At 41.8% G+C, this 12,596-nt stretch overlaps 1 protein-coding gene across 1 annotated transcript; it reads right to left on the bottom strand.

Annotated features, from left to right (window-relative positions):
- Positions 1–204: 204 nt before the first annotated feature.
- On the bottom strand, positions 205–11,711 carry golt1a (golgi transport 1A; the record flags this gene model as incomplete). The annotated part of the gene is made up of 5 exons (XM_084173480.1): positions 205–408; positions 840–903; positions 10,756–10,934; positions 11,321–11,412; positions 11,687–11,711. 5 exons carry the CDS (start codon positions 11,709–11,711, stop codon positions 367–369), a joined length of 402 nt encoding a protein of 133 aa, XP_084029606.1. The 3' UTR covers positions 205–366.
- Between the last annotated feature and the right edge of the window lie 885 nt (positions 11,712–12,596).

Genomic DNA, 12,596 nt, shown 5'->3' with positions numbered 1-12,596 from the left:
GTTTACCTTCAAATAAAGTGTGTTGCTTTAGTTCAACTGTAATACAGGATATGATAATCTGTAGATCAAAAATATGGTTTTATTATAAATACATTAGTGGAATGGCAGACACTCATTGCCACACATGATTTCTCTGGTAGTTCATGTTTGATGTAAACATTTTAAGATGAATAGTTCAAGTCCATCGGTTAATACTTCTTGATGGAGAAGGCTCTTAGCTACCTCGTCTCCACCACTCCGCCCTCTCTGTCAGTCTCTGTCAAAGGTTGTAGCCAGTCTGAGCCCAAATACGCTTTTCCTTTTTAAATCAATCACTTTCATTCCTCCTCCCTTCTTTGCAACCTCTTTTCATCTCTTTCTCTTCCCTCAGACCATAGAAATGCTACTTCCTAGGAAGTTGTTGTATAACTGAGATAAGAAAGAGAAAGAATAGAGCGAGTGAGAGAAATGTAGAGAGAACTTCCACTCCCTTTCTCTTCTCTCAGACCATAGAGGAGCTGTTTCCCTGGGAGAAGGAAAAAAAAGAGAAGAAATAGAGATGTAAGTTTTCATGAAGCAGGACTATTGGGAGATTACAGCTTTCCACTAGACACATTGTGAAAATGTTATGCGGAATAATCCTCTCTTTGTTGAAACATCTGGGGGTGTCTACCCAAATGTCAAGCATTCTTGGAGTGGGCTCATGCATTGTAGTTTTTTTCCATTGCTTTCTGAGCTCAAACAACGGTTCCCAAATGTACTGATGGATCTCCGTTATTTTATGGGAGAATGATAAAAATCATGCTTATTTTGCTTAGTCACAGTCACAGTTGAAAAAAAAGAAAGATTCTTGCTCTCACCATATTGAGATAGGGGATATTAACCAAAGATGAAATGAATCCAAACGCCACAGGAAAGAATGACCTGGAGGGAGATAGACAAATAAATATGAAGTGAGAACGTTCTGACCCAGCAAACACTGTCAGTTCAGCTTAGAACTACCACAGAGTGATTCTGTCGTTAACATTGCCCTGGTTTCCAAGAAAAATGTCCCTTTGGGAAATATGAAGTTACATTTATCTTCTCTTAGAACCACAGGGAGGTATCAGACATTCATGATTTTTTAAATTGAAGCTTTCTCACGTGATTCGGCCACGGTAAAATGTTTGTCCTAGAAAGTGGTTCAAGGCTGGTCAGTAAAGTGATATACACTCAGTGGCCAGTTTATTAGGAACACCACCCCGTTCATGAAAATGGTTCGCTCCTACAGACAGTTAGTCACGTGGCCATGGTTTGCTCTATAAAGCAGGCAGACAGGCATCGAGGCATTCAGTTACTGTTCGATTTGCCGATAGAATGGGCAAAACGACCAATGCGACTTTGAGCATTGTATGATCGTCGGTGCCAGGCTTCCAGGTGCCTGGTTCCAGTATCTTCGAAACGTCCCAGCTTCTGGGCTTTTCACGCATGACAGTGTCTAGGGTTAACCGAGAATAGTCAAACAAAACATATCCAGTCAGCAGCAGTCTTGTGGGCAAAAACAGCTCTTTGATGAGAGGTCGAAGGAGAATGGCAAGAATCGTGCAAGCTAACAGGCGGTCCACAAACAAGCAAACAGTGGTGTGCAGAACGGCATCTCGGAACGCACAACTCGTTGGTCCTTGTCACGGATGGGCTATTGCAGTAGACGACCACGCCAGGTTCCACGCCCATCCGCTAAAAACAAGAAGAAGCGGCTCCAGTGGGCACGCGATCACCAACACTGGACAATTGAGGAGTGGAAAAACATTGCCTGGTCCGACGAATCCTGGTTCTGGTCAGGATTTGGCGTAAGCAGCGTGAGTCCATGGCCACATCCTGCCTGGTGTCAATGGTACAGGCTGGTGGCGGTGGTGTAATGGGGTGGGGAATGTTTAACTGGCACACGTTAGGTCCTTTGATACAAATTGAGCAACGTTTCCATACCCCAAAGAATTCAGGAGGTTCTGGAGACAGGTACTAGATAGGTGTACCTAATTAACTGGCCACTGAGTGTACGTAGGCTTCATTGACCCTTCAGTCATGTCAGAACCTTGGATAAGGATAATGAGAATCTCTGACATGTGGTAGCAGTGTCTGTGATCTCCCAAACTGGGCGTCCATTTTGACAGTGTTGGGAGTGATCTGTCATACTGTATATGTGCTGTGTTAAATGCACTGGGTGTTTCTCAATATGCACACTACCGTGCGCCACACTCAATCAAATCAAATGTTATTGGTCACATGCTTCTTAAACAACAGGTGTACAGTCGTGGTCAAAAGTTTTGAGAATGACACAAGTATTGGTCTTCACAAAGTTTGCTGCTACAGTGTTTTTAGATATTTTTGTCAGATGTTACTATGGTATACTGAAGTATAATTACAAGCATTCCATAAGTGTCAAAGGCTTTTATTGACAATTACATTAAGTTTATGCAAAGAGTCAATATTTGCAGTGTTGACCCTTCTTTTTCAAGACCTCTGCAATCCACCCTGGCATGCTGTCAATTAACTTCTGGGCCACATCCTGACTGATGCCAGCCCATTCTTGCATAATCAATGCTTGGAATTTGTCGGGTTTTGTTTGTCCACCCGCCTCTTGAGGATTGACCTCAAGTTCTCAAAAGGATTAAGGTCTGGTGAGTTTCCTGGCCATGGACCCAAAATGTCGATGTTTTGTTCCCCGAGCCACTTAGTTATCACTTTTGCCTTATGGCAAGGTGCTCCATCATGCTGGAAAAGGCATTGTTCGTCACCAAACTGTTCTTGGATGGTTGGGAGAAGTTGCTCTCGGAGGATGTGTTGGTACCATTCTTTATTCATGGCTGTGTTCTTAGGCAAAATTGTGAGTGAGCCCACTCCCTTAGCTGAGAAGCAACCCCACACATGAATGGTCTCAGGATGCTTTACTGTTGGCATGACACAGGACTGATGGTAGCACTCACCTTGTCTTCTCCGGACAAGGTGTTTTCCGGATGCCCCAAACAATCGGAAAGGGGATTCATCAGAGAAAATGACTTTACCCCAGTCCTCAGCAGTCCAATCCCTGTACCTTTTGCAGAATATCAGTCTGTCCCTGATAGAAGTGGCTTCCTCGCTGCCCTTCTTGACACCAGGCCATCCTCCAAAAGTATTCGCCTCACTGTGCATGCAGATGCACTCACACCTGCCTGCTGCCATTCCTGAGCAAGCTCTGCACTGGTGGTGCCCCGATCCCGCAGCTGAATCAACTTTAGGAGACGGTCCTGGCGCTTGCTGGACTTTCTTTGGCCCCCCTAAGCTTTCTTCACAACAATTGAACCTCTCTCCTTGAAGTTCTTGATGATCCGATAAATGGTTGATTTAGGTGCAATCTTACTAGCAGCAATATCCTTGCCTGTGAAGCCCTTTTTGTGCAAAGCAATGATGACGGCACGTGTTTCCTTGCAGGTAACCATGGTTAACAGAGGAAGAACAATGATTTCAAGCACCACCCTCCTTTTAAAGCTTCCAGTCTGTTATTCTAACTCAATCAGCATGACAGAGTGATCTCCAGCCTTGTCCTCGTCAACACTCTCACCTGTGTTAACGAGAGAATCACTGACATGATGTCAGCTGGTCCTTTTGTGGCAAGGCTGAAATGCAGTGGAAATGATTTTGGGGGATTAAGTTCATTTTCATGGCAAAGAGGGACTTTGCAATTAATTGCAATTAATCTGATCACTCTTCATAACATTCTAGAATATACAGTGGGGAAAAAAAGTATTTAGTCAGCCACCAATTGTGCAAGTTCTCCCACTTAAAAAGATGAGAGAGGCCTGTAATTTTCATCATAGGTACACGTCAACTATGACAGACAAAATGAGAAAAAAAATTCCAGAAAATCACATTGTAGGATTTTTAATGAATTTATTGGCATATGATGGTGGAAAATAAGTATTTGGTTAATAACATAAGTTTCTCAATACTTTGTTATATACCCTTTGTTGGCAATGACACAGGTCAAACGTTTTCTGTAAGTCTTCACAAGGTTTTCACACACTGTTGCTGGTATTTTGGCCCATTCCTCCATGCAGATCTCCTCTAGAGCAGTGATGTTTTGGGGCTGTCGCTGGGCAACACAGACTTTCAACTCCCTCCAAAGATTTTCTATGGGGTTGAGATCTGGAGACTGGCTAGGCCACTCCAGGACCTTGAAATGCTTCTTACGAAGCCACTCCTTCGTTGCCCGGGCGGTGTGTTTGGGATCATTGTCATGCTGAAAGACCCAGCCACGTTTCATCTTCAATGCCCTTGCTGATGGAAGGAGGGTTTCACTCAAAATCTCACGATACATGGCCCCATTCATTCTTTCCTTTACACGGATCAGTCGTCCTGGTCCCTTTGCAGAAAAACAGCCCCAAAGCATGATGTTTCTAACCCCATGCTTCACAGTAGGTATGGTGTTCTTTGGATGCAACTCAGCATTCTTTGTCCTCCAAACATGACGAGTTGAGTTTTTACCAAAAAGTTATATTTTGGTTTCATCTGACCATATGACATTCTCCCAATCCTCTTCTGGATCATCCAAATGCACTTCAGACGGGCCTGGACATGTACTGGCTTAAGCAGGGGGACACGTCTCGCACTGCAGGATTTGAGTCCCTGGCGGCGTAGTGTGTTACTGATGGTAGGCTTTGTTACTTTGGTCCCAGCTCTCTGCAGGTCATTCACTAGGTCCCCCCGTGTGGTTCTGGGATTTTTGCTCACCATTCTTGTGATAATTTTGACCCCACGGGGTGAGATCTTGCGTGGAGCCCCAGATCGAGGGAGATTATCAGTGGTCTTGTATGTCTTCCATTTCCTAATAATTGCTCCCACAGTTGATTTCTTCAAACCAAGCTGCTTACCTATTGCAGATTCAGTCTTCCCAGCCTGGTGCAGGTCTACAATTTTGTTTTTGGTGTCCTTTGACAGCTCTTTGGTCTTGGCCATTGTGGAGTTTGGAGTGTGACTGTTTGAGGTTGTGGACAGGTGTCTTTTATACTGATAACAAGTTCAAACAGGTGCCATTAATACAGGTAACGAGTGGAGGACAGAGGAGCCTCTTAAAGAAGAAGTTACAGGTCTGTGAGAGCCAGAAATCTTGCTTGTTTGTAGGTGACCAAATACTTATTTTCCACCATAATTTGCAAATAAATTCATAAAAAATCCTACAATGGGATTTTCTGGATTTTTTTTTCTCAATTTGTCTGTCATAGTTGACGTGTACCTATGATGAAAATTACAGGCCTCTCTCATCTTTTTAAGTGGGAGAACTTGCACAATTGGTGGCTGACTAAATACTTTTTTTCCCCACTGTATGCAGCAGACTTTGTGAAAATTAATATTTGTGTCATTCTCAAAACTTTTGACCACTACTGTAGACTAACAGTGAAATGCTTACTTATGGGCCTTTCCCAGAGAGGAAAAAAATGGAAATAATAGAAAAATAATAACACAAGGGATAAATACAAAATGAGTAACGATTACTTGGCTATATACAAGGGGTACCAGTGCCGAGTCGATGCGCAGGGGTACGAGGTAATTGAGGTAGATATGTATGAGTGCATTCTTAGAGGGCGTTCTCTTGAGCACGTTGTTATTAGGACAAGAGAACACATACATTTTACATTTGAGAAGCACCTCGCATTCCTGTGCTTCTGCATTACCTTTGACCTTTTAGAGTATATTGCGTCATCTATGCTGGACTTTCCTGGATCACGACTACCCTCTGTAACAAATGTTATATGTCAAACATTTGTAGATCTGATTTTGTTTATTATTATTGTCAGTAAAGCAATTGAGATTGTTAATCCATTTGTGTTTTGTATTATTAAGCTACATAGACATTTGGTTAACAAATATAGCTAGCTAGCTAGCTAGCTATACTAGCCAACTTTAGCAAGAGACGACTCGTGTTTACATTATCTGCATTAGCTTGCAACATGCTTTAACATACATTGTATTCGGAAAATATCCAGACCCCTTGACTTTTTCCACATTTTGTTATGTTACAGCCTTATTCTAAAATGGATGTAAAAATATATAATCCTAATCGATCTACACACTACCCCATAACGACAAAGCAAAAACAGGTTTGTAAATTTTTTTGCTAATTTATTAAACATAAAAAACAAAAATACCTTATTTACATTAGTATTCAAACCATTTGCTATGAGACTCGAAATTGAATTCAGGTACATCCTGTTTCCATTGATCACCCTTGAGATGTTTCTACAACTTGATTGGAGTCCACCTGTGGTAAATTAAATTGATTGGACATGATTTGGAAATGCACACACTTTTTCATTAATGGGTGCGTCCTCTTAAGGCATATAAATCTTTACAGACACTTTTTCATTAATGGGTGCCAGTTCTTTCGGTATAGTGGGAGTATCTGAGGCTGCTAGCGGGGAAGGCCTCTGTTAGCGAAGCTACTAACATCAGAACCACAGTGAGCTGCAGCATGGTTGGTGGTCTTAACGTCAGCGACGGTGTTAGCCCAGAACTCACCGCTTGGCTTACTGTATACAGTGCATTCGGAAAGTATTCAGACCCCTTGACTTTTTCCACATTTTGTTAAGTTACAGCCTTATTCTAAAATTGATTAAATCGTTTTTTTCCTCATCAATCTACACACAATACCCCATAATGACAAAGCGAAAACAGGTTTTTAGAAATCTTTGCAAATGTATTAAAAATAAAAAACAGAAATACCTTAGTATTCAGACCCTTTGCTATGAGACTCGAAATTGAGCTCAGGTGCATCCTGTTTCCATTGATCATCCTTGAGATGTTTCTACAACTTGATTGGAGTCCACCTGTGGTAAATTCAATTGATTGGACATGATTTGGAAAGAAACACCTGTCAATAAAAGGTCCCACATTTGACAGTGCATGTCAGAGCAAAAACCAAGCCATGAGGTCGAAGGAATTGTCCATAGAGCTCCGAGACAGGATTGTGTTGATGCACAGATCTGGGAAGGGTACCAAAAAATGACTGCAGCATTGAAGTTCCCAATGAACACAGTCGCCTCCATCATTTTTCAATGGAAAAAGTTTGGAACAACCAAGAATCTTCCTAGAGCTGGCCGCCCGGCCAATCTGAGCAATTGGAGGAGAAGTGCCTTGGTCAGGGAGGTGACCAAGAACCTGATGGTCACTCTGACAGAGCTCCAGAGTTACTCTGTGGAGATGGGAGAACCTTCCAGAAGGACAACCATCTCTGCAACATTCCACCACTCAGGCCTTTATTGTAGAGTGGCCAGACGGAAGCCACTCCTCAGTAAAAGGCACATGACAGTCCACTTGGAGTTTGCCAAAGACACCTAAAGGACTCTCAGACCATGAGAAACAAGATTCTCTGGTCTGGTGAAACCAAGATTGAACTATTTGGCCTGAATGCCAAGCATCATGTCTGGAGGAAACCTGGCACCATCCCCTACGGTGAAGCATGGTGGTGGCAGGATCATGCTGTGGGGATGTTTTTTTAGCGACAGGGACTGGTAGACTACTCAGGATCAACTGAAAGATGAATGGAGCAAAGTACAGAGCGATCCTTGATGAAAACCTGCTCCAGAGTGCTCAGGACCTCAGACTAGGGTGAAGCTTCACCTTCCAACAGGACAACGATCCTAAGCACATAGCCAAGAGAATGCAGTAGTGGCTTCGGGACAAGTCTCTGAATGAACCCGATCAAACATCTCTAAGGAGAGACCTGAAAATAGCTGTCTAGCGACGCTCCGCATCCAACCTGACAGAGCTTGAAAGGATCTGCAGAGAAGAGTGGGAGAAACTCCCCAAATACAGGTGTGCCAATCTTGTAGCATCATACCCAAGAAGACTCAAGGCTGTAATCACTGCCAAAGGTGCTTCAACAAAGTACTGAGTAAAGGGTCTGAATACTTATGTAAATGTAATATTTCAGTTTTGTATTTTTAATACATTTTAAAAAATGTATAAAAACCAGCTTTTTGCTTTGTCATTATGGGGTATTGTGTGTAGTTTGATGAGGATTTGTATTTATTTAATCAATTTTAGAATAAGGCTGTAACGTAACAAAATGTGGAAAAGGCCAAGGGGTCTGAATACTTTCAGAATACACTGTAACATTAACATTAGCATAGATAATGACTCTACTTGTCTACTAACAAAAGGTAACTTGCTAGTGCTGTAGCTATAGGTTATCCATCATCATGATCCATGGTTATTTAGCAAGCTGCCCAAGTTAGCTGGTTAGCTAAGCTATCACTCCTCATGATCCATGGCTAACATTACTTGGGCTACTACACAGCCTACAAGTACTTTGTCAACCCTGGGAAAACATGCTAATGTAACCTGGTACTAGCTACACTACAAATAAACATCATCCAACAATATATCCCTGGCTTGCGCCTGATCCATATCAGGAGTCGGGAGATGAGAGGTGCATGCCTCACAGTCACCTCAGCACAACTATGCCCTGTAACTTTACTGCCTATAACTCTCAATATGCTGCCGGCTAGGCTAATTGCAATACAGACGACACAAGATAACTACATGAACAAACTTCATAACTATCAGCTAGCTATATCACAGGATCGTAATTTGAATGTAAACATTTATTTTTTATCGAAATGTGTTTTTGGTAGAAATGCTTTCTGGAACATATGAACTTTCATGTGCCTTAATAACAAACTTGTATTCCATCCATAAATACAAATACAATTGTTAAATTACGAACCTAGTTGGTTTAGCCACGGAAAAAGACAGGAACCTTCCCGCTAGCCATGATTGGCTGAGATAATGGATGGGCTGGACATGCCGGGAGATGAGTTCGGATTGGTCTGCCATGTAGCATGCTTCTGTCTATAATGTGAGCTGTTCAGTATGTGTTGACAGTCCTTTCTACCGCCCCGTTTTTGAAAGATATAACGTTAGCCATCGAGAACTACGAATGTATTGCTACTTTTCTCAACAACATTGATGCCCTGAATATAGCAGGCAATATCAACAGATCAGTTGGAAAAAGTGATGGGCTACTTTCTGCACACGCCACGGTCAGTGTGAACCGGAGTGACTTGACAGAAAGCTGGCCAAACAAGATGTATCTACAAACAAAATGGAGTTAAATGGTTCCAGTCTGCCGTGAAGCATTCATGTATACGGGTAAGAGTCTAGCTACATTTTCAGATATAAGTTTCTAATTTTGTCAGAAAGCCGTTTTTATTGCAAATTAAAGCGTACTGTTAGTTAGCTAGCAAACGTTAGCTTGCTGGCTCGATAGCTAATGTTACATGTATGATCTGTGTAGTAATATTATTAGAATCCATTTGCATTACTAGTTATAGCCTAATGTTAGCTAGCTAACATTGAACCTAGTTTGTTAGCTTTAGCTACCTGCAGAATCATACTACAGCTATGACAATGTTTGTATTGGTAGTAGTATGAGTTGGGATTATGCCGGTTTGTTGTTTACCTAGCTAGCTACCACTTCGGCCGGATTATTCCATAACCCATCAAATTAGCCAGGTGTGTCTGGGGGTGATTACAGCCATCTATTGTATTTCATGAACAGATGTACATGTCTAGACAATAGCGACCCATCCACTTAGCTAGATGTGGCTGGGGGGTGGTTATAGCATTTCCTTCACATGACCCATCAATTTAGACAAGTGTGTCAGGTAAGAGTCATCTAATAATGATGAAATATTTATACAATAATTTTATCTGGACACTTTCTGTTTTTGATATTGCTACTATGCAAGTAACCACTTCACTGTACCGTTTACTCCTTCTGTATCCTGTGCATGTGACAAATAAACAGATTTTATTTGATATATCATGTGTTTACTACATGGCCTCACATGTGAAACCTTAAAGAGTTGGGTGGGGCTAAGTCTTAAGAGGGTGTGAACGATGCTGAATGGGTGTAGACAAAGAAGAGCTCTTCAGTAGGTGTATCAAAACATTCAAGGGTAATTGTCTCAAAAGTGGGGTTACAAGTTTATCAACTTTCAAGCAGAATTACTTTTCCATTGTTCCTCAACTGCAGTGTATGATATACCATTTTCTAGCTCTGAGTCTCTACTTTTATCCAATGTAAAAAACAAAATTTCAAATTTTGCTACATAAGACCGACTCGAGGCGGTCGGTCACATATGAATCGTAATAATCTAGCTAGCCAGCTAGTTTAACAGCCAAAATGAACTACAACTAACATCTTACAAGGTAGATGACTAGCAATTAATCTTGGCTAGCTAGCTAGTTAGCCCTATTGACTTACTATGGGGTTGCGATCTAGGCACAGTAGGTATTGTAGGCATGTAAACATGCAAAAACTAAAACAGAATGCATTTATTAACATATCAAGATAAAATATTGTATTCAGGCAACATATGATATGTGAATGGGCAACATTCCATTCCGAAATCTGAGTTAATATTCTCTTGCTTCAGCCCAAATAATTGCTGCCATCGATTTCAACAAATTTTGCGCCGTTTTTTACGTGGTTGGAACTTTCAAACAGTCGGTATGAAAGAGAGGAAACGAGGCAGGCGTTTAAAAATACGGTGCTGCGGCCAAGGTACTGTATGTCTCTCATATAACCTAATCCTCTCCCAGCTATTCTGTTTTTAAGTTGTTGTTCCACCTTGCTTCCTATAACGCATGTCTTCTAAGATTCTCTGTATGTCTTAGGCACTCAATGATGAAAGTGTCTGCTGAATTACTAAAATCCTCTTTATCACTATCCCAGAGGTGATCTTTTTTTTTACATACCTGAACAGGAGCACGAAGCCGTAGCTCTCCACAGCCATGCCGATGATAGGCCAGCGGAACAGCACCAAGGCCACGCCCCCCAGGAAGAAGGTGGAGCCTCTGAGCTTCTGTCTCTGGAAGAAGAACCCTGCCGTCCTTCTCAGGCCAATGATGAACGCCAGGCCAGCCAGAAACAGAACCTGAAGGAAAGAAGGACGAGGCAAGCTTTGTTTGAATACGTAGAAAATACAGTTTTCCTGTTTGTGCTGCTAATATTGTCCCTGTCACTATTACTTCCTGTTACTGTGACTATTGTCAAGCAACCCAATTGCCGTTAGAGTTCCACAGTCGCTATGAAGAAATCTTTATATAGTACAGTGCAGTTCTGTATTAATTCCAAAATATTGGGGATAGAATTACAGAGTGCAATGTAAAAACAGTAAAAGTCATGTTTTGTGCAACATCATGTTATATCAGTGGCCTCAGTTGACCTGTTACCTGCATCCTCTAGCCAGGCGGTGAAGGAACATTGCATGGTGGTGAGAAGGGAGCACAGTGTCAGTGTGCGATAGAGATTATTACTCACATTACCAAACGCCAGCAAGACAGAGTCAAAGTACAGCAGCATGCCAAAGAGCAGAAAGAAGAGGCCGAAGCCTGTGAGACCAACACCAATCTCTGGAACACACACACACAAACAAACATTTGTGAGAGTCAGCCCGGGTAGTTAAATCAATTATAGGCCTACAGACTGTTCATACATTTAGACAACCTCCAGAGTTAAAACTCACAGTATTGATATCCATAAAGGCTTTCACCATAACACACTTCAAAGTTCAAAGTCTTCACAATGACATCATTCAATTCCAAGTACATGTTGCTTAACGCAAGTCTCAGAGCTGAAGAAAAAACAAAACACACTGTGATCGTATGGACAGCTGTTACCACTTACTCTGAGTCTCTGTGATTGAAACCATGATGTCTTCGTCCTCCCCTGAATTCTCTCTCCTTCACTCCCCCCTGTTGTGTATCTCACTCGCTCCTTCTCCTTGGGAGATCGGTGTAGATCTGTGCTCCTTCCTTCTCTGCGGTGACCTTTGAACTGGGCTGTCACAGGGTGAACATTAATCAGACCGGGGTTGGGCATGCAGATGGAGGGAACCTCCAAAAGTCACCAGTCCTTAGCGATGAGTCATTTAGTCATCAATCAATACTGGGATTGGCAATAGTGTCTGTTTATCCATTCATTTCTACTGGAGATGCCTTCCTGAAAAGGTATCTCTTTGAAAAGGACCCAGATTATCATAATGGGATTTCCTAGCTTGACTCAATCCCTTAGTTTGAAAAAAGGAGCCAGGGGCGGATTGGGCCTGTTAAGATTTAGTTTTTGGAACTTTGCGCAATTTCTCTGTTACATGCTGACTAAACCGTCCGTGTTGCTTGCATGAGTGTTGCATACAGTGCAAAAGTATTCATACCCCTTGACTTATTCCACATTTTGCTCTGTTACAGCCTGAATTCAAAATGGATGAAATATTTTTTTTCCCTCACCCATCTACACATAATACCCCATAATGACATGGTTCTACTATATGGAATTGTTTTAAGACGGTCATACCAAAGATCATTTTGCTATTTGATTTAGAATTTAAGACCCCTTGAAGTTGCCCAAAAAAATATTACAACATTATTTGATTAAACATTTTATTTTGCCAAAGTTCTATTAGCCCATGCAAATGCATTGAATAAAATATTCACTACATGGAACAACTAATAGTCCCCCCCAAGAAAATCTAAAGGAAGTTTGTTCTGAAGTGTCTGTCCTACATCTGAGAGATACAGTATAAGCAAGATCAGGATAT

Source organism: Coregonus lavaretus (assembly GCF_964263955.1).
Source record: "Coregonus lavaretus genome assembly, chromosome: 12".
In the NCBI taxonomy this organism is placed as follows: Eukaryota; Metazoa; Chordata; class Actinopteri; order Salmoniformes; family Salmonidae; genus Coregonus; species Coregonus lavaretus.
The sequence above is the reverse complement of the archived record's forward strand: the minus strand, read 5'-3'. Positions and strand labels throughout refer to the sequence as shown.